Raw genomic sequence first — 19,727 nt, forward strand, 5'->3', positions numbered from 1 at the left:
AGGAATGTGCCGGGGGCTCTTCTGAGCCGGCTCCAGTGGTGGCAACTGCCTCCCATATGTGGCAGCCCGAGTGGGCAGGCGGACGCCCAGATGTTGTTTATTTCCTTTGGTCATCGATGACATGCATCCCCCACTGGCAGGCAGGGATTGGAGGATGGGCTGCCTGGCGCTTTCTATGTGGGGCTCCCTTACCTTGCTCTGGCTTCTTCCCAAAGACAGAGCAGGAACCAGGGCAGGGCCTAGCCCCCAGAGGCTCTCTGCCTTGGGGCAGGGAGCAGTGAGTGGTGTCTTTCTCTCCGTCCCCATCCTTCTTACCCCCAGGGAGTCCTCAGGACAGCTGTATTAAATCCTTAGTCTACCATGACACGCAATGTTCTCATGCAAGACGCACTTCCCTGGGCACTCCCTAATTATGAAGAAACTCTACCTCCAAAAATGTTAGCATCAAAATAGAAAGCTCTGGACTGATTGTCAAAGCAAGTCCAGGATCACAAATACCAGTGGAAGCAAGGCAGGTGTTGACAGTAATAGTAGTTAGCAGGGATACTATGGAGACCCACTTAAGGGCCAGGCCCTGTCCAGCTCTTCACAACATACCTCTGAGGTCAGCCAGTAGGATTCTGGTTGTACAGATGGGAAAACTGAAGCACAGAGAGGGCAGGGCACCAGTTCAAGGTCACACAAGCAAGCTGGAATTTGAACCTGACCCCTCTGGCTCTTAACCCCTGTTCTACACTAGTGATTCTCAAAGTGTGGGCCCAGAACCATCACCTGGGAACTTGTTAGCAGTGTAGATTTCAAGGCCCCACCCAACCCTACTGAATCAGCAACTGTGAGGTGAGGCCCAGCGTTCTCTGTTTTTAATAAGCCCTCTAGGTAAACATGGTGCCTGCCCAAGTTTGAGAACCTCTGCTCTGCCTTGTCTTTTAATGTCAGTGAGTAAAGTGGGTATAAGGTGCAGCTCTAGGATGACAGTATATGGCAGTCATCCTCTGCCCTCAGCATCAGGGACTATAATAGGGAGTTGTAGGAACTGCACCAAACTGGAGAGCATATGCCCCATTTACTCCAGCCCACTGACTGCCCTGAGAATGCAGGCCCAGTGTTGACAGATGTCCTGACTTCTTCCAGAGAAGTCCAAATGCTGCTGGCTTCTTAATATGAAATCTCTTAATTTTTAAAATTTTGGCAACCTATCCAAATTATTATTTTTTTTTAAAGTGCAGGACTAGAGTTGTTCTTGGCTTGGATATTGAGGATATTTCAGAGACAGAGACTGCTAAGGAGATGAACTTGTGTCCAGGAGAACATGTCATTTTCAGGGACCCAGATGTCACCCCATGCTTTGTGACCCTCTTAAGGAAAGCCCTGCAGAGTGAAGGTAGATGGGAGGCATGATATTGCAGAGATGACCCTGAATTCATTCAAAATCTCCAAATGGAAGAAAAGACAGATCACTTGAAAATGTTGAGCCATTGACTTGTGATGAAATAAGGACTGGGGGCTGCTCTCAGGATGTGGGTGACCCTGACCCTGAGCTTGGAAATTCTTCCTTGAAGAGCACAGGCTATTCTCTGTTCCCAACAGAAAGAATAAACCTGCCCTTCATCCAGGACCTCAGCTGCCTCCTAATGTCTCTGCCCCGAGCTTTTCACCCACCAGAGACCCAAGGACCCTGTCCCTGAACTCTGCTGACCACCTTCTAACCTCAACAACATCTCTGGCCCCTGTTTGTTCACCTGTGAAAGAAGAGGAGGGTCCAAATGTTGGTTGACAGACCCACTGTGCATCATGATAGTGAGGGAACAGGAAGGGAACTTACTTTTAGAGATGAACGCCTACTATGTGCCAGGCACTTGCTGGATTGTTTGCACGGCCCTCATAATAAGGCTCATGGGGGTAGGAATTACTGCCACAATTTTTCAGAAGGGGAAACTGAGGTCCATAAGATGAAGGCACTTGTCCAAGGTCACACAATGAGTGACGCACCTGCAACGTAACACATGACCGTAGAGTTTTAAGTCCCTTGAGGGCAGAAAATACATCATCCTCTTTATCAGATACCTGCTGTGTGCTGAGGTCTGAGCTAAGCGTTTTCATGCACCATCTCTTTAAATCACAACAACCCTGCAATAAAAGCATCATTACTCCCATTTTATAGCTAGAAAAACTGAGTCTCAGAGAGGTAAAGTACCTTGCCCGTGATCACACAGCTGTTCCCAAAGCTTATAACCATTGAGTCCCTCTGGATCTGACACAGAGTAGGAGCTCAGTAATTATTTATTGAATGAATGAATGAATCATTCAACCCTGGGTTAATGCATGCTTCAGAGCTGTCATGAGCCTTCATCACTCTGTAAACTGTCAAGCCTAGTGTGTTTAATTCTACTATCATTCCACGTAAAATGGACATTCAAGTCTCAACTTGTCCCTTGGATCCTTGGAGAAAGACTGACTCAGATGTCATTCTAAGCCTCTCCAGCTGCTGGGGTAACACAGGGCCATACTTCGAGGGCCGACTGGCAGTTTGACTAGGGTAGGGATGGTCTTGATTATGGGAGACAGTTGTTAAGGGAAATTACATGGGGTGCCTACCATCTGCTCTGATGTATGTCCCAGGAAAACTTGGGGAGGTTGCAATTAGAGCTCAAATGCTCTTAATTAGAAATACACATCTGAGCTAGAAAAGGGCAGCATTGAAGCCACGATCCACGTGAGGTGCAGAAGGACCCAGGGGGTTTCAAAGTGTGCTCCCTAGAACAAACACTGGGGTCCTCTGGGGCATCAGAGTGGTCAGGCTCAGGGGTGAGCCTCACCTTGAAGCAGAGCTGCTGCCCAGGATCTGTTTCCTAACTAGCATGCCACATCCCTTTTGATTGCAAATTGACAGAAAAGAACTAGCCAAAGCGAAAAAGTGACTTTCTTTGGAACAATGGGACAAGCCAAGCCTTGTGGGGGACTGGAAGGCTGTCAGAAACTTTGCCTGTCTGTGGAGCCCATGATGTTTCTGTTTGCTGCTTTTCTCTCTGCAGCTGATTTGTTTAATTTCTCTCTCTTTGCTTCTGTATTATTCAGGAGTCATTTGGTGTAAGTGGCAGAAAACTCAAAGTGGCTTGTGGAAAGAAGAGAATTTTTGGTTCCCCCAGGGGTAGATCCAGGTGCACAGATGACTCTTTTTGGAATTTGTCTGTATCTCTTAGCAGTGGTCTGCTCTGTGGCCTCCAATCTCAGGAGGTTCTTCCCTAAGGTGGCAGCCATCATCTCTGGCCTTTACCCTCCTAGATCCAAAGAGTAGAAAAGAAAACACACACACACACACACACACACACACACACACACACACACATTCAATCAAAAAAAAATCCAAGACTAGCTCCTGTTTAGACCTGTGCCCATGCCTGAACCAACTACCACTGAAGTCAAGGAACCTGATCCTATGATTGGCCACGGCCTGGTTAAGTGCATGTGAGTGAAGATAGCACCACATGAACTTCAAAGTCTGAGAATGCAGAGGGGTCTGCTAGCTACCTCCCACCAAGGTTACTCACACATGCACCGGAACAGGCCACCGTCCCCACCTGCAAGGTCCTTAGGTCAAGAGGCTAGCCCAGAACATCGTCTGTCAGCCCAGAGTCGAAATTCTCAAGAGACATGGTCTATTTGGCCCAGCCTGATGAGCTGCTGGCTGCTGTTTGAAACCACCATTGGCCAGGATCAGGACCGTGCAGTGCAAACACGGCTGCCAAGGCCACTTCTCAGAAGATGTGATTGGGAAAGATGCTTCCAAAATGCCTGTTACATGTATTTTGGACTTGTTAAAATTCGTATTCCTGAGCCCAAACCAAGAATCTGTGGGATTCTTACAGTCAAGCTTAGGAACCATCACGTTTGAATCCGTCTAGATGCAAACTCTAATTGTCATTACTTATTATTCATAAAATCAGCATTCAAGTGCCTCATCTCGTCACCATGGAGGTGGGGTCTGGGGAGGGGAAATAACATTTCTCTTTCTAATGAGTTCTAGAGATGTGATGAAATGCCATTGAGACCATGAATATTCAAAAAGTAGAGGAGCCACCAACCACATACAGGCACTAGAGGGCACTCTAGCCAACTGCCAGGGCCAAGGATGCAGATGCAGACCGAGCTGCCACCCTTCAAAGACCTGAGGTTGAATAATATTATTTAAGATCCATTCTTTGGGCCAACACTTTCCGTGATCAGGGAGGATTCTTCTTGGGTTCTTTTGCTTAGACAAATTGAGACATCGTTCTACAAGGAGTGCTGTAGCTCTAACAGCAGCTTCTTGGCAGTTTGGCTGTCTTGACCTTGGGGAAGGCCCCACTCCTTTTGGCCTTAGGGTCCCCACTGAGACTGTAGGGGTCCAGCTCTTTTGAGAATGGTGAGACTTTTGCTTTGTCTCTAACTTGGAACACTCAAGGCGTCCTACTTTGCTATCACTTCCATGGGCTTTACTCTCTACCATCAGGCTGTGAGTCCCATAGGAACAGGTTCTGCCTGACACAGGAAGCTCTGAACAAATGCTGTCAGAAGCAGTGTAGGGAAGATGGACATGGGTCTGTCCCTACTGATTCTGTGTGACTCGGTACATATCATTTCACCTTTTTGAGCCTCCAATTCCTCTGCTGCAAAATGGGCAACACCCATGTCTGTGTGAGTCTTTGTCCACAAATTCAATTTGTAGGGAATCCCACTTTGTTTTTGTGTAACTGAACATATTTGTAATTGGAACTCCTTTACTTTATATTTATTTATTTATTTATTTAGAGACAGAATCTCACTCTGTTGCCTTGGGGTTGAGTGCTGTAGCATCAAAGCTCACAGCAACCTCAAACTCTTGGGCTCAAGCGAACCTCTTGCCTCAGCCTCCTAAGTAGCTGGGACTATTAAGCACCCAGCTATTTTTTTAGACACAGAGTTTTACTCTTGCTCAGGCTGATCTAGAACTCTTGAGCTCAAGAGATTCACTCCTCTTGGCTACCCTGAGTGCTAGGATTACAGGTGTGAGCCACTGCACCAGCCCCCCAAATGGCAGAGATCACCTCAAATAAGTTGAGGGTGCCCTCATCCCTTGGCGATGGGGTCGCATCTCAGGTCCAGTGGACTTATGTAGTGCTGAGGTACAGAGGACGGCACCCTGATCTCCACTGACATCACCCTGTACTGACCCACATAGCTGAAGACTCAACATCATCAGTCATTATCTGTATCAGAAAGATGGACGACTCTTTCCTCCCTCTCCCATAAAAGAAGATCTTCATTGACAGTCCTGGGTTAGTAAGGCTGGGTTAATAAGGCCTGGGTTAGTATGGTGCCTTTCTATACAACCCTCAGCCACCTATACCCGTGGGGTTCCACGCTATCAAGCCTGCAATCTTGCAGGCGGAAAAGAGAAGGGGAGGAAAATTGCTCAGGCACTTCCGGGGGCGGCACAGAGACACGTCCACTCACATACCATTGGTCAGCGCTTAGACACATGACCACATGTGGCTGCAAAGGTGCCTGGTAAATGTAGTCTTATTAGAAGACGCGAACAGCGCTTAAAATTAGGGTTCCATAAAGAGTGGACCTGGGGGTCAACTAGTACAGTGATCAGGGACGCTGGCCTCCACTGCTCTCCAAACCCACGTGCCACGTACCTAGTATTTATTACCTTCTCCTGACCAAGACCTCAGCTTGAGGATAGGACAGGCCTTGAGGATAGGACAAGGGGAGAGAAGAAGGAGAAAGGATAAATTGTGCACAACTGGCCAGGACACAGTAGAGAATAAACTCTTTTTTCTTTAAATGTATTTTTAGTGTGTGGTGCCTCATGCCTGTAATCCTAGCACTCTGGGAAGCCAAGGTGGGTGGATTGCTTTAGCTCAGGAGTTCCAGACCAGCCTGAGCAAGAGTGAGACACGTCTCTACTAAAATAAAAAAAAATTAGCTGGGCGTTGTGGCGGGCATCTGTAGTCCCAGCTACTTGGGAGGCTGAGACAAGAAGATCTCTTGAGCCCAAAAGTTTGGGGTTGCTGTGAGCTATGATGATGCCACAGCACTATACCCAGGGCAACAGAGAGAGGCTATTTCAAAAATTAAAAAAAATTACAAATAAATCAATGTTGTGTGCCACCATCCAGAATTTAGTATTTATTAGTCTCTTCTGTCTTTTACTTTCTTTTTTTTTTTTTGAGACTCAAGCTGTTGCCCTGGGTAGGGTGCTGTGGTATCACAGCTCACAGCAACCTCAAACTCTTGGGCTTAAGTGATTCTCTTGCCTCAGCCTCCCAAATAGCTTGGACTGCAGACACCCACCACAATGCCCGGCTATTTTGTTGTAGTTGTTCTCATTGTTTGGCAAGCCCAGACTGGATTCGAGCCCACCAGCTCTGGTGTATGTGGCTGGTGCCCTACCTGCTTAGCTACTGGTACCACACCTGTCCTTTACTTTTAATATACCTTTATGTGTCATAAATGCTACAAAGTATTGTTTTGCAGGTTACTGAACTTTATATAACTGGTTCCCTCTCAGCACTGTTTTGGAGATACCTGGTAACTCTGCCTCAGCCATTTGGCTGTGGTGTATGCTTATCTATTCTTTTGACAGAGAGTTAGCTTTCTGCAATTTTTTGCTATTGAATGATGCTACAAGTAAACACTTTTGTACATTTCCTTTTGTGCATATACAAGAGTTCCTGTAGGCCAGGGGTTCTCAAAGTGTGGTCTCTGGACTGGCAACATCAGCATCACCTGGGAACCTGTTCAAAGTGCAAATTCTCGAACCTAATGAATCAGATCCTCTAGGGTGGAACCCAGCAGTCTCTATAGTAACAGGCTCTCTAGCAGCTGCTGGTGTGTGCTGGAGTTTGAGAACTGCTGCACTAGGGTTTATACCAGAAATCAAATTGCTGATTTTTCTTCAAAGTTTATACTTCTATCAGAAGTGGAAGTTTTCTCTCATGTTTGCTAGCCCTTGGTCATATCAGAATTTAATTCCTTTTACCAAGTGGATGAGAAGTCTAGACTCTGCTAAATTCTCAGTCGATATTCTTTCTCTGGCCTGGGAATTCCTCTTACAACATCACCCTTTGTCTTTTCCTTTGGGTCCCTGCCATGTATATAGCTTTGAAAGCACAAAACACCTTTATTCTCCTTTCCTGTTGCAATTTCCCTTCCCAGGGCAAGATCATTGTGGGCATTGTCACCCTTCTCTGGGGGGGGGGCAAGATCCCCAGATATGACTTAGTTACCATGTACTCCATATGAGCCTGCCCAAATGAGTCAGGCTAGTTGTAAGCAACAGAAATGGGTTTATGAGCAGGACGTGCAGGGTCACAGAATCCAGGGAGCTGAAAATGAAGTTTGGGGAAGGGACAGTTCTCATCTGAGAGCTGAAGGCAAGGAAGAAGGAATGGAGGGACTGAGGGAGGGAGGGGAGGCAGAAAGGCCCCAGCCAGAGCTGAGCAGAGAGTCTTCTCTGCCACCACACGAACCCCATTCCTATGTGTCCCCTATCTCTTGTGTCAAGGGAGTGTCTATCTGGCCACGTTTTAGTCAAGGCCTACCCATGGCCAACATGAAGAAGGACCAGGCCTTTTTGCTTTCTGTTCCAGGGGAAGGCACCAGGATTTGGCCTTCACCAGGACCTCATGCAACAGGAATTCCTCTACACAGGAGCTGGGGCACCAGTAGGAACAGGGAGGGACTAGGAGCTGGAAAGGCAAGAATGTCCCCTGTTGGGTAGCTGTGGGGCCCAGGGGAGCCAAAGTGTGTAACTGGTTCATTAAACAGTCTGACATTAATGGGGTATAAACATGAAACAGTTTAATGTTTCCCCAATTGCTGCCTCCAGGAAGCTGCCCTGTCCTTTCCTGTCCCTTAATGACGCCTGGTCACTTTCTGACCCTCCCCCGCCTCCTACCCCAAAGGTTTACCCTGCTGCCTTTTACTGCTGTCTCTGCCCTTCTGTCTCCTGATCTCCTTTCTTTGTTTAAGGAGATGTGGGAAGGGCTGGGAACACAAGTTTATGTCCAACTGGGACATGTGATGCTGGTCCTTCTTGTGAGCACCCCTTTCTTTGTAAGCGTTCCCTTGCATCTCCTCACTTGGCCTGGAGGTTTGGGAACAGGGGGAAAGCCACAACACCACCTGCTTCCCCAGTCTGACAGTTCCTAATTCCCATGAGTGGTCAGCTTAATCAGGGATCCTCAGGTGATGGGGTGACACAGACTCCCTGTGAACCTCAGAGAGGCTCTTTAAGGTCCTAGAGTATTTTTCATCTCTTCTTCCTCAGCCTTCAACTTGCTATCCCTGACGATGGTGGGAGCCCCAATGCTGGTGACAGTAAAGAATGGAGGGAGCAATGTTCAGAAACCAAGCAGGAGGTTGAAGGTCTCGCCCAGCCCCAGCCATCGTGCATGTGCGCCCCTATATGCTCAAACGCACACACTACTGGGAGGCGCCTTTGGCTCAGTGGGTAGGGCGCCGGCCCTATGTACCAAGGGTGGAGGATTCAAACCCAGCCCTGGCCAAACGGCAACAAAAAAATAGCCGGGCGTTGTGGCGGGCGCCTGTAGTCCCAGCTACTCCGGAGGCTGAGGCAAGAGAATCACCTAAGCCCACCTAAGTAGAGGTTGTTGTGAGCTGTGACACCATGGCACTCTACCGAGGGTGACAAAGCAAGACTCTGTCTCTAAAAAAAATACACATTACTTTTGTAAAGATTATATTGGCCTATAACAGGGAACTCCAACGTACAGTAGTTTAAGCAAAATAGATGCTGATTACTCTCTCACATAACACTCTACACCAGCAATTTTCAACCTATGGGTTGCGACCCCTTTTTAACAATGAAAATACATTGCGGCATTAGGAAGGTTGAGAACCACTGCTTTACATCTCATTGGCCAGATTTTGGTTCCATGACCTTATCTAGTTGTACGGGAAGTTGGGAAATGTAGGCTTTTGTCTGAGCAGCAGTGTGCCCAGTTAATATACCAATGAGACAGTAGGAGTTGCTCGCACACGTAGTTTGACCATCTCTCTCTTTTTTCCCTTCCGCCCCGGTCTGGCTGGCAGTGAGCACTGGCCTGGGAGGCAACTGCACAGGCTGTGTCACCTGCTCAGAGGAGAACGGCTGCTCCACCTGCCAGCAGAGGCTCTTCCTGTTTATTCGCCGGGAAGGTATCCGCCAGTACGGCAAGTGTGTGCACGACTGTCCCTCTGGCTACTTCGGCATTCGTGGCCAGGAGATCAACAGGTGCAAAAGTATGTGGCTTCTCCCTTGGGCTGTGCTAGTGCTGGGCTCCTGGACACTGCAGGCTCAGATCCCACCTTCTCACTCCAACACAGCCAAAGGGCATGGGCCTAAGCCAGCTCTGAGATACCAGCTTCATTCCAGGCTGCCTCTGTGGCCATAGGCCGTAGGCCAGTCCCCTCTCAGCTTTAATCAGCACTTATGGGACACAGAACTTTCACTTCTACCCAAGTTTGCTGTGTGGGCTTGGGCATGTAAGCTCTCTGGTCTTAGCTCAAATGGGAAAAGGAGTCCAAACTCCTAACTTTAATTTTCACTGTGACCCGGGACAAGGCATTACTGTCTCTGACCCTTGGTGGAAAAGAAGCAGGGAGTCCTCACTTTCAGCTTAGACTGGCTGTGTAACTTCAAGAAAGTCACTTGTTTTCTCTGAGCCTCAGCTCAAATGAGAACAGCAACTCCTTCATTTGCAGCCCAGTTTGACCTTGACCAAGTGTGGGCCTCAAAGGAGACACTGAGTCCTGACCCTAGTGCTGCAGAGCCTGGCGCTGCTTAGAGGCCCTCCCACCCAAGGCAGACCCAGAGGGCCCCCCTTTGCAGTAGCTGCCCTCACCCAGGTGTCCCGGCTTTATTACAGAATGTGGGGCCACTTGCGAGAGCTGCTTCAGCCAGGACTTCTGCATCCGGTGCAAGAGGCGGTTTTACTTGTATAAGGGGAAGTGTCTGCCCACCTGCCCGCTGGGCACCTTGGCCCACCAGAACACACAGGAGTGCCAGGGTGAGTGGGGACCTCCTTGCTCTGCCCCTTCCTCTCCCTCCCTAGAGCAAGGGCTTGGTGAGAGGTGTCAGGAGACCCGAAAGAAATCAGTCAAATGCCATGTGGTGATGGGAGCGCCAACAACACCATGTCAGGTATGCTGGACACCTACACGTGTTAATACCGCAGCACACCAGCAGGACCACCACTGATATGGCCAAGATTGGCGTCATTATTTTTATTACCAAGGGAAGCAGCAGGGAACAAAAGAAGAGCACTGATAGTGGAATAAGACAGACCTGGAATCCAATCCTAGTAATTATCTTAAGTCACATCAGATCTCTGTCCCTCCATTTCTGTAAAGAGCAAAAGAAAAAGTTAGAATAGAACCCAGAACCTATCTCGTGGGGAAGGCTTGTTGTGAGGATTGAATGAATTAAAACAGTTTGAAAAGCTCAATACAGCAGCCAGCATGCAATAAATGCTCGCTACATGTCAAGATCATTATTATTACCACTCAGATTGTCTCCTGACAGCTCCTTGTCTGTGAGTGCTCTTCCGTGGGCTATTCTTACACAAGGATGTTCCTTGAATCTTCACCTGAACCACGTATCTCTGCCCACACATCCTCTCTGGACTCACGTTCATGGTCATTGTAGCAGCTGACTCACCACGTCTTGCCCTGAGCAGCAGACTTACATCCTCACCTGCCTTCTGGGTGCCTCCCTTCCACCCCCAGCCCCAGCCCCAGCCTGATGCATCCTCTGGGATTCCTCTGTCAATAACCAGTTCTGCTAACCCTGGGTGGCCATGCTCGAGATGCAGGCATCATTGTTCTCTCTTCTCCCTCCCTGACCCTACATCCAGTCCAATCTCTTCACGCATTCACTTTAAAAATATTTACTAGATGGGCGGCACCTGTGGCTCAAGGAGTGGGGCACCAGCCCATATACCAGAGGTGGCAGGTTCAAACCCGGCCCCAGCCAAAAACTGCAAAAACTGCTTACTAGAGCATCCACTATGACCCAGCACTTTCCTAGGTGTTGGGAACATGGTAGAGAAAGCCTCTGCTCTCAAGGATATGACATTTCAGTGGGGAGACAGAAGAAGAAGAGATGGGTGAAAATAAATGCATAATGATTGGTTGGCAGATAGAACTTTGGGGGGTAAAAAATGAAACAGCACAATGCCCTCAAGCCCACCACACCCCCAGCCCTCTTTTCCCCACTCCCCATGGCCTTCTTGCCACCCTCTGGCTGTCACTAGGATTCTGAGTACAGCTTCCTGCCCTTACTTCAGATCTGACTCCCTCCAGCCCATGCTCCACCCAGCAGTCTTATTTCAAAACGACAGTCTGCTCAGGCTTCTCTTCTGCCCAAGGCCCTTCCCGGCTCCCATTGCCCTCAGGCAGAGCCGACCCAGCCCTGGGCAGTCTGGTGCCCCTCTGCTGGCCTCTTCACCCCCAGCGTCTTTGAGGTCATGCTCCAGCTTAACCAGTTCCAGGTGGTTCTCACAGGCTCAGTGCCCCTGAGCACTTTGCTGGGGTTATTCCATCCACCTGGAGCACATCCTGCCCCCTCCATGAACCTGGCTAACCTTCCCTTCTCCTCATCTCACCCCCTCTTCCAGACTCAGCTCAGGAGTCTCCTCCTCCATGACCCAGGCTTCTCTGGGATCCTGCCACACCTCTCACTGTACTGACCACCCTTGCCTCCCAGCCTGGTCTCTAGGAGGTGAATTCCAGAAGGCAAGCCCAGGCCTGTCCTGTCTGCTGCCCCTCAACACACAGAATGGCTCCTGGCACAGAGCAGGCGCTCAGCCTTTACTGGTCAACGAATGCACCTAGTGACAAGGCCATAGTTACGAGCTCTGGACCCCAGGCCTCTCCTACTTGCTCTATCCATTCCTTGGTCCATTGTGTGAGCCCCAGGCTGTGTTCCCTTAGCAAACCCTTCACCTGCTCTAAGCCTCAGGATCCTGAGCTGCAAAATGGGCATATTCATAGTTACCCCTATTCTGTGCCTACTTCTCAGGGACTCTTAAAAGAAGCAATGTGAAACATATATATACTCATGGTCTGACAATAAAGTTCAAGAACTCGCCCTAGAAAAAGTGCTACATACCTCATTGCTGAATATCGCTGTGGTCCCCTTGGAGGTACTTCCCTTGGGAAGCGCTGCACCCATGCCCAGTGCCTGGTCCGCCCTTGAGAATAATTTTGGAGCTCTTTTTCTGGAATGACCATTAGAGCTGTCATTGTCAAAAATGCACAGTAACAATAATGAACTCCACTCAACAAGACACTGCCCCCCATCAACGTGAACACAGCTGTGAGACACCCACGCGCGCAGGCTAGGAAGCCTTATCAAGTTGTTTGTTCAGTGCTGCCGCCATAAGTACACAGCGGCATGTTCTCAAACTAAATTGTCATACAATGACAGCTCTGATAACCATTCCAGAAAAAGAGCTCCAAAATTGCTTTGAAGAGTGGATTAGGCGCTTGCATTGGTACATAGATTACCAAGGGGAATACCTCAAAGGTGACCATGATGATCTTCAGCAATGAGGTATGTAGCACTTTTCCTAGCATGTGTTAACAAACTTAATTGTCAGACCATGTCTGCACATGCACTTTATATATGTAAATATATATGTGCATTTATTTTATTTACATATATTTTTAATTCCCTCCATAAGAGCTTTTATGTCCATGATTTCCTTCTTACTCACAGCGGTACTGCGTAGCTTCTGCTTTCTGAGGTTAATCAAAGGCACACAGTTTTGATCAAGTTCAGAATGCATGTCCTGGCCAGGCACAGTGGCTCACACCTGTAATCCTTGCACTTTGGAAGACTGAGGTGAAAGGATCACCTGAGGCCAGGTGTCTGAGACCAGCGTCAGCACCATAGCAACACCCCATCTCTACAGATTAGCTGGGCCTGGTGGTGCCTGCTTATAGTCCCTCCCAACTAATCAGGAGGCTGAGGCAGGAGGATAGCTCAAGCCCAGGAGTTTGAGGTCACTGTGATCTGTGACAATGCCACTGCACTCTAGTCCAGGCAACAGAGAGGGACCTGAACTCGAAAATAAATAAATACCTGTGTTTTGGTCCTGAGCATTTCCCAGACAACCATCCAGCCTCTTCCCCTGTTCTCCCCTCCAGAACCTTCACCCCCACTCAAGCTTCCCCTTCTCTCAGACATGTTGGCTGGGCTCTCAAGGCTCTGTACCCTGTGTAAAGAATCTGCTTCATCCTCTACCTGAGAGCTGCTCTCTTTCCCTTTATGTCATGTGTCACCTCACTCAGGAAGCCTTCCCCTTTAAAGCCAGACAGTCAGTCGCTCTGGCTTCTGGCCCACAGCAGTCTATGCTTTAGTACAGCTCTTACCCCAGGCTCTTAGAAGTAGCTTTGTAAATGTCTCCCCTCTGATCCTAGCTATAGACTGAGTCTGGTGCAAGTGGAGATAGTGTCTTTAGGGGCCTGACCCGGGCAGGCCTTGCCCTTGATTTGAAGGACCTTCAATGCCAGCTGACTCCATCTATCTGTCTGTTTATCTCTCCCTTCAACCCACAGAGGAGTGTGAACAGAGCCCCTGGGGCAGCTGGAGCCCCTGCACACACAACGGGAAGATGTGTGGTTCAGCCTGGGGCATGGAGACCCGGGTCCGAGAGGCCAGTCAGACAGGGCGGGAGGAGGCAGCCACCTGCCAGGTGCTGTCTGAGTCAAGGAAATGTCCCATCCAGAGGCGCTGCCATGGAGGTGAGCACCAGGACAAGTATGTGGGGCTGCAGACGGCAGGGCCCACAGGTGACTTGAGTGGCATCAGGACCCTGTCCCCCTGTCTCCTAATGTAGGCTGCCTGAAAGGCCACCATTAGCCATATCATTGTGTATGCATCACTCTCCCAGTGTCCTTTCAAAGGAGGGTCTTTGTTGCTGGGATCAGTCCTGAATGCATTAGGAAGATAGAGCCATCAGGTGTTCTTAACCCTCTCACCTGTCAGGCAGTACCCCGTCCCTGTCCACTAAATGTCACTGCAGCCCCCAAGACACAGATTTCCCATGCACCTGGGGGCCGTTGAAAACCATTGATTTAAATAGAAGAGAGGCCACAGAGCATGGCTGGTAAGAGGCGAATGGTGAACAGTAATAACATGGAACCAGCAGTGCTAACCGTGCAGGTGCTATATGCCAGGTTCTGTGCTAAGTTCCTACAGTCATCAACTCATTTAATCTGCATGATCTCACTATGAGGAAGGTATTACTATTATTAACTTCATTTTATACATAAGGAGGCTCAGAAAGGTGGAGTCACTCAGCAAAGGGTCACACAGCCAGGGAGATGTGGACTTGGCATTCAAACATAGGTAGATGTGCAAAGAGGAATCTAAAGTCATGCGGAAGGAGCAGAGGCCTGCAGCCCAGCCACCTGGAATACACTGCTGATATGTGGCGGAGCCAGGGTTTGAACCTAGAGACTCCTTTGGTTTCAGAATATATAGTATCTGGGTTGGAAGTGCAGAGAGCAGAGATAGGGGCCTTCAGGAGCCATAGTGGGCAGTTGGGGACAGAGAGTGAAATTGAGATGGGACCAGAAAAACCAAGAGACCGCAGACCCAGGGAAGCACCTCCACAGGCAGGCAAACAATTTCTACAGCCTTCATTGCTGTGGCCACACTGCTCACAGCATCTGAGAGCTGGTAGTTGACTGGCTGTTGAAAGACCAAGAAAAATAATAATTATTATTATTGATTGTAATGATAATCAAGAATAATTATAATGATAATGATGTAATAATTATAATAGCAGGAACCATTGGTAAAGCACTTATCATGTGCTGGCGCTGTGCTAAGTGCTTTGTAAATATGACTCCAATTTTAACAGCAACCCCACAGATGCTCCTTGCATCATCTGGGGCTCAGCTCAAATTCTCCTCCTCAGAGCGGCTTTCCAGAAGTTCCCCCTCCTGTGTCATTTTCCATCGTGTATGGAAAATGTCACAGCACTTACATCTTTCTGAAGCCGTCTTGCTCTTGCTTGCGTTTGCTGGTCTAGGGTCTGTTTCCTTTACGGGAGTGCGGTCTCTGCCTTGTTCATGGCTGTCTCTGTGGAGCCTCGAGCAGGCCCGAAATGAGCAGGCATCCGGGTGACATCTGTTGGATGAGTGGATGGATGGGAGCGTGCGAGGGTAGCTGGCTGGGTGGTTAGGTGGGTGGAGGGATGGGTGGGTGACTGGAGGGGTGTATGGGCAGCGACCAGGCATTCCCTGGGACAGGATGTAAAGACATGTACCCCCACACCCCCACCTTCAGAGCTGGCAGGGGCCCATCAGGCAGCACCTACACCCCATCCCCACCTGAGGGCTGCACACGCAGTCAGCCCCAGAGCTTAGGGTGGGAGCTGGCTTCAGGGTGGGCATGGGGGGAGCCCCAGAAGTTGGCAGCCTGGTCTGGGAGGCTGACTCTGGCCCTGCCCTGCAGAGGGAGGAGCCAGGACTAGTGCTGCAGTGCTGACTCCTAGGGACACAAGCACACAGTTGACACTTGAGAAAGGAAACTGCTGCCCCTTGCCACTGGCTCTGAGGTTTCTAACTGCCTCGCTGTGTGCCCTCAGTTGCAACGCGTTCAGCTGGGCACACAGCTCCCTTTGGGGGACTCAGTGGGCATCAAATCATGTGCAAATGGCCTGAGTGGGGAGACACTCCATAAAGCAGAAATCTATCTGGGGCTGGCCTGGCTCCCAGCCACACCTCTCTTTTTCACATCAATAATAATAATGACAAACAACTGCTAGGAAGAACATTCCAGGTGGCCGGCACAGCCAGTGTAAGGTGTGGAGGACTGGGGCTGAAGCCAGTGGCTGAAGCAGAGTGAGCCAGGAGGAAGCAGGCTGCTGAGAGGATAGGCAGGAGCCCGGGACGGGCAGGCCAAGGCGAGGACTCGCTCCTTTCGCCACATGAGCTGGAGCCCTTGGAGAAGTTTGAGCACAGGGATGACCAGACCTCTTTGCTCTTACAGAGAGCTTGCTGGGGCTCCATCCACTCCTCCCAGCCGGCTGGGCTGGACTCTAGAAACTCCAGTGCAGGTTGTAACACTGAGCAGGTCATCCCCTGGCTGAGCCTCAGACTCCTCATCTGGGCAATGGGGCTACTCAGATGTTTGTGTTAGACCCCAGCTCCATCCTAGCCCACAGTGGGTACTGGGGGGTGGGGGGTGAGACCCCTCCATTCCTGTCAAATGAGACAACGGGGCTGTCCCTGCCCTTCTCTGCTGTTGTGAGTTTAGCACTTGGTGCTGTGACCAGCAATAGCTAAATGCTCAGTTACTGTCACTCTTGCTATTGTGTTAGTTGAAGGGCAGAGCCTTTAGCAGGGAGGTGAGTGGAGAAGTTGGCGTAGAGACCCCAGTAAAAAGCTTTGAATTTCCAGCAAAGAGCCTGGTAAACTGCAAAGTGAATGCACCTGGGAGGGTCACCGCCCACCATGAGGCCACTTAAGTCCTGACCTGGTTCCCATATGGACCTTCAGGCCTGGCCAGGGCAGATGCCCAGTACAGGGGTCCTTAGTGAGTGAGTGCTCTTCTCCCCCTAAAGAACTAGAAGCAAGGGGCATTCAATCTGGGGTAACCCAGCCTGCAAACTCTACAAAGGAGGGGTTGAAGGTCCACACCCAGATGTCCTGGGCCCCGTTGTGAGGGGGTGGGTGGGGCACCCTCGTCTTACAGAACTGGGGAGCCTGCCGGGACCTTGCTGGCCCTGCAGCCTCAGACACAGCCCCTGTGCTCTCACTGCAGAGAGAAGCCCCAGCCAGAAGAAGGGCCGGAAGGACCGGCGCCCGCGCAAGGACAGGAAGCTGGACCGCAGGCCGCAGGCCCAGCCCCGGCCGGCCGGCCGGCAGCCCTGACTGTGCCTGCCCTCTGCCCCTTCTTCCTCTGCCTCGTCCTCTGCTCTCTCTCCCTCCCTCTTTTTTCTGGCACTCTACCTTTTCTTTCTTCTGCTTTATTTCCTTTATTCCTTCCATCTCTATTTTGCTCTTTCCTTCCTCCCTCCCTTCCATCCTCTTCTTTTTTTCTTTCCTTTTATTTGTCTCTTTCCCTTTGCCCCTGTGTTTCTTTCTACCCTTCATGTCCGCCACCAACACCCCCACACTCACTAAGGCAGAGACCACGAGCCAGGTCCTCCCTGCAGCTCTCTCTGTCTACTCCTTAAGAAAGCAAACGTCTTTTCTGGGCCTTTCCCTTAGCCTGTTCTAGGGTGAGGCCACAGCACAGCAGAGCTCTTTGAGTCTTCAGCGCTCTGCTTCTGCTCCAGAGGGGACCCCAGAACCCAGGCTGCAAGTGCCTCATCCTCTGGCCAATCCCTGGAGGCCACATCCACAGCCCTCAGCCACCAGCTCCCCCAAGAGCCCACCAGAAGAGGTTCCAAGGCCCCCCACGGCCTAGCTCAGACAGCTGTCCATAGTAGGCCGTAGAGGAGCCATGACAGGTCTTTTGGCTGGACTGCCAGCCCTGTGCCTGTGGCTCCATCCTCCTGAAACTGCCTGCTGCACCCTCATCCACATTCCCCACCAGCCTGCCTCTCATGGTTTCTCCCCGAAGCTAACAGATTCCCTAGGCCTTTGGGGACCCCAGGGGTCAGGTGGTGCTGTCACCCCCGGGGAAACCACCAGCCCAACCCAGAAGAGGCCATCAAAGCTGATAGGAGTGCTGAGATTATCCAGCCACTCTGTTCCCCACCCCAGCACCTCTTGCCTATTGTTCCTATAGAGAAACTGAGGCCTGAGAAGGAAGAGACTTGCCTGTGGTCACACAGGGAACCCTCACTTTCTGCCTCTGCCTGATGGTTGGCCACTCAGCACATCCACTGCTAACAGACTCTGGGAGCCTCCTGGGGAGAGGATGAAGGAAATTGTTGGAACAGGAGCAAGGGATGAGCCCCCCACTCACTCGCATCCACCTCCGATACCCTGAGCATTTGTATTTCACTGTGATCCCCTTCCCCCAGGCAGGAAGAACACTTGGCAGACTCCCCAGCTTGGACTGAGCTTAGAAGCAAGTTTGTTCTCACTGCCATCATAATACCCTCTTCCTCCTTTGTTCTCCAGAACCCCCAGGATGGGGCATGCCCGATTTGTACATGCCACTACCTGCTGGCCTGAACTCATGAGATTTCATTGGCCAGGAGCAGCAGTGGGCACCAGAAGCGAGTATCTGAGCCCTAAGGGGCCCTAGGGTTGTCTGGGAGGGAAGACGGTTAGGAGGCTAGGGAGAGAAGCTCTAGGTGACCAAATGTCACATACCTAATCCCAGGAGAATGCCACCCTCACACCTGCCCTCACCTAACAGATGGGGATCCCCGGCACTGCTTCTACTGGCCACTGGGAGGCCTGGCCCCCAAGGCCCACCCTCACTCTCACTTCTTCCCTCCCAGTTCCCTGAGGACACTAGAGCCACTCCAAGTGTGGCCAGGCCACCAGTTTCCCTTCTGCAAAAGTTTGTGCCTCTGAAATGCTCTGTTGTTTCAAGAATCCAACTTTTTTTTTAAATAAAGAGAAAAGAAAAAGAAATTTGCAAATGCCTCTTGTGTTACAAAACCATGATGTTGATGAGTTTCGAGTAGCAGAATCTGAAATATGCAGCATGGTTTTCACTGGAATGCTCAAGGCTGAGAGGGGTAAGGGTGCATTGCGGACAGGGTAGATTTTCAGCTGGGGGGTCACTGAGAAAAGAGGAGAGACCCCCCCAAGACTCCCCAGGTCCCTCTCAAAGAAGTGGTTCAGCCAGAGGCAGAAGTGGGCAATCCTGGCCAGGTGCCATGGATCACGCCTACAATCCTAGCACTGTGGAAGGCCGAGACAGGAGGATTGTTTGAGCTCAGAAGTGAAGACCTGCCTGAGCAAGAGCAAGAGCAAGACCCCATCTCTACTAAAAATAGAAAAAACTAGCCAGGCACCGTAGTGGGCGCCTCTAGCTCCAGTTGTTGAGGAGGCTGAGGCTGTGGGATTGCTTAAGCCCAGGAGATTGAGGTTGCTCTGAGCTATGATGATGCCATGGGACTCTACCCAGGGGGACAGAGTGATTCTGTCTCAAAGAAAAAAGAGGGCAACACCATGCCCCCCGGCACCTCTCAGTGGCCCCAGGAACCCATCTGTGCTCTATATGCCATGTCTCAGTGACCAGTCACCTAGGACACTGACAATCCCATGAAGCCATCTAAATGCCTTGGGCTCCTGATGAGAGAGGCCTTGGCATTGAGAAGACAAGGATTGAATTCCAGGCTGTCATTGATTTTCCACTGGGTCCAGGCCAAGTCATTCCCCCTTTCTGGGCCTGAGTTTACCCATCTGATAGACGAAGAGGAAGCATGGCTGGATTAAACCTACTGCCCAAATCAGGGAGGCCTGAGGGCATCAGTTGGGAAGCTTAAAACTTCAGATTTCAGGGCCCCAGCCAACTGTGAACAAACTTATTCATTGCAGGATAATCCGGAGGGCAAGGGGGAGGATGGGACTCAGATGACTGAAATGCTAGAATGCTGGGAGTTAAGGTTTGAAGTGCAATCATCTATAAAGTTTATATATTCTATATAGAGTTTTCTGCTAATATTTAAATTATAGGGACGGCACCTGTGGCTCAGTGGGCAGGGCACCGGCCCCATATACCAAGGGTGGCAGGTTCAAACCTGGCCCCGGCCAAACTGCAACAAAACAATAGC

General features: G+C 50.3%; 1 protein-coding gene across 2 annotated transcripts in view; it reads left to right on the plus strand.

Annotated features, from left to right (window-relative positions):
* Positions 1 to 18,546, plus strand: part of RSPO4 (R-spondin 4) — a 39,130-nt gene extending 20,584 nt beyond the window's left edge. The window contains exons 2-5 of one of the 2 annotated variants that reach the window (XM_053574038.1): positions 9,082 to 9,270; positions 9,897 to 10,037; positions 13,591 to 13,776; positions 16,808 to 18,546. In XM_053574038.1, the coding sequence (XP_053430013.1) occupies positions 9,082 to 9,270; positions 9,897 to 10,037; positions 13,591 to 13,776; positions 16,808 to 16,917 (626 nt within the window). In that variant the 3' untranslated portion in view covers positions 16,918 to 18,546. The remainder of the gene's footprint in view (positions 1 to 9,081; positions 9,271 to 9,896; positions 10,038 to 13,590; positions 13,777 to 16,807) is intronic. The other variant, XM_053574039.1, reaches the window with a different exon arrangement.
* The last annotated feature ends 1,181 nt before the right edge of the window (positions 18,547 to 19,727 follow it).

This window comes from Nycticebus coucang, chromosome 21 (assembly GCF_027406575.1).
Source record: "Nycticebus coucang isolate mNycCou1 chromosome 21, mNycCou1.pri, whole genome shotgun sequence".
In the NCBI taxonomy this organism is placed as follows: Eukaryota; Metazoa; Chordata; class Mammalia; order Primates; family Lorisidae; genus Nycticebus; species Nycticebus coucang.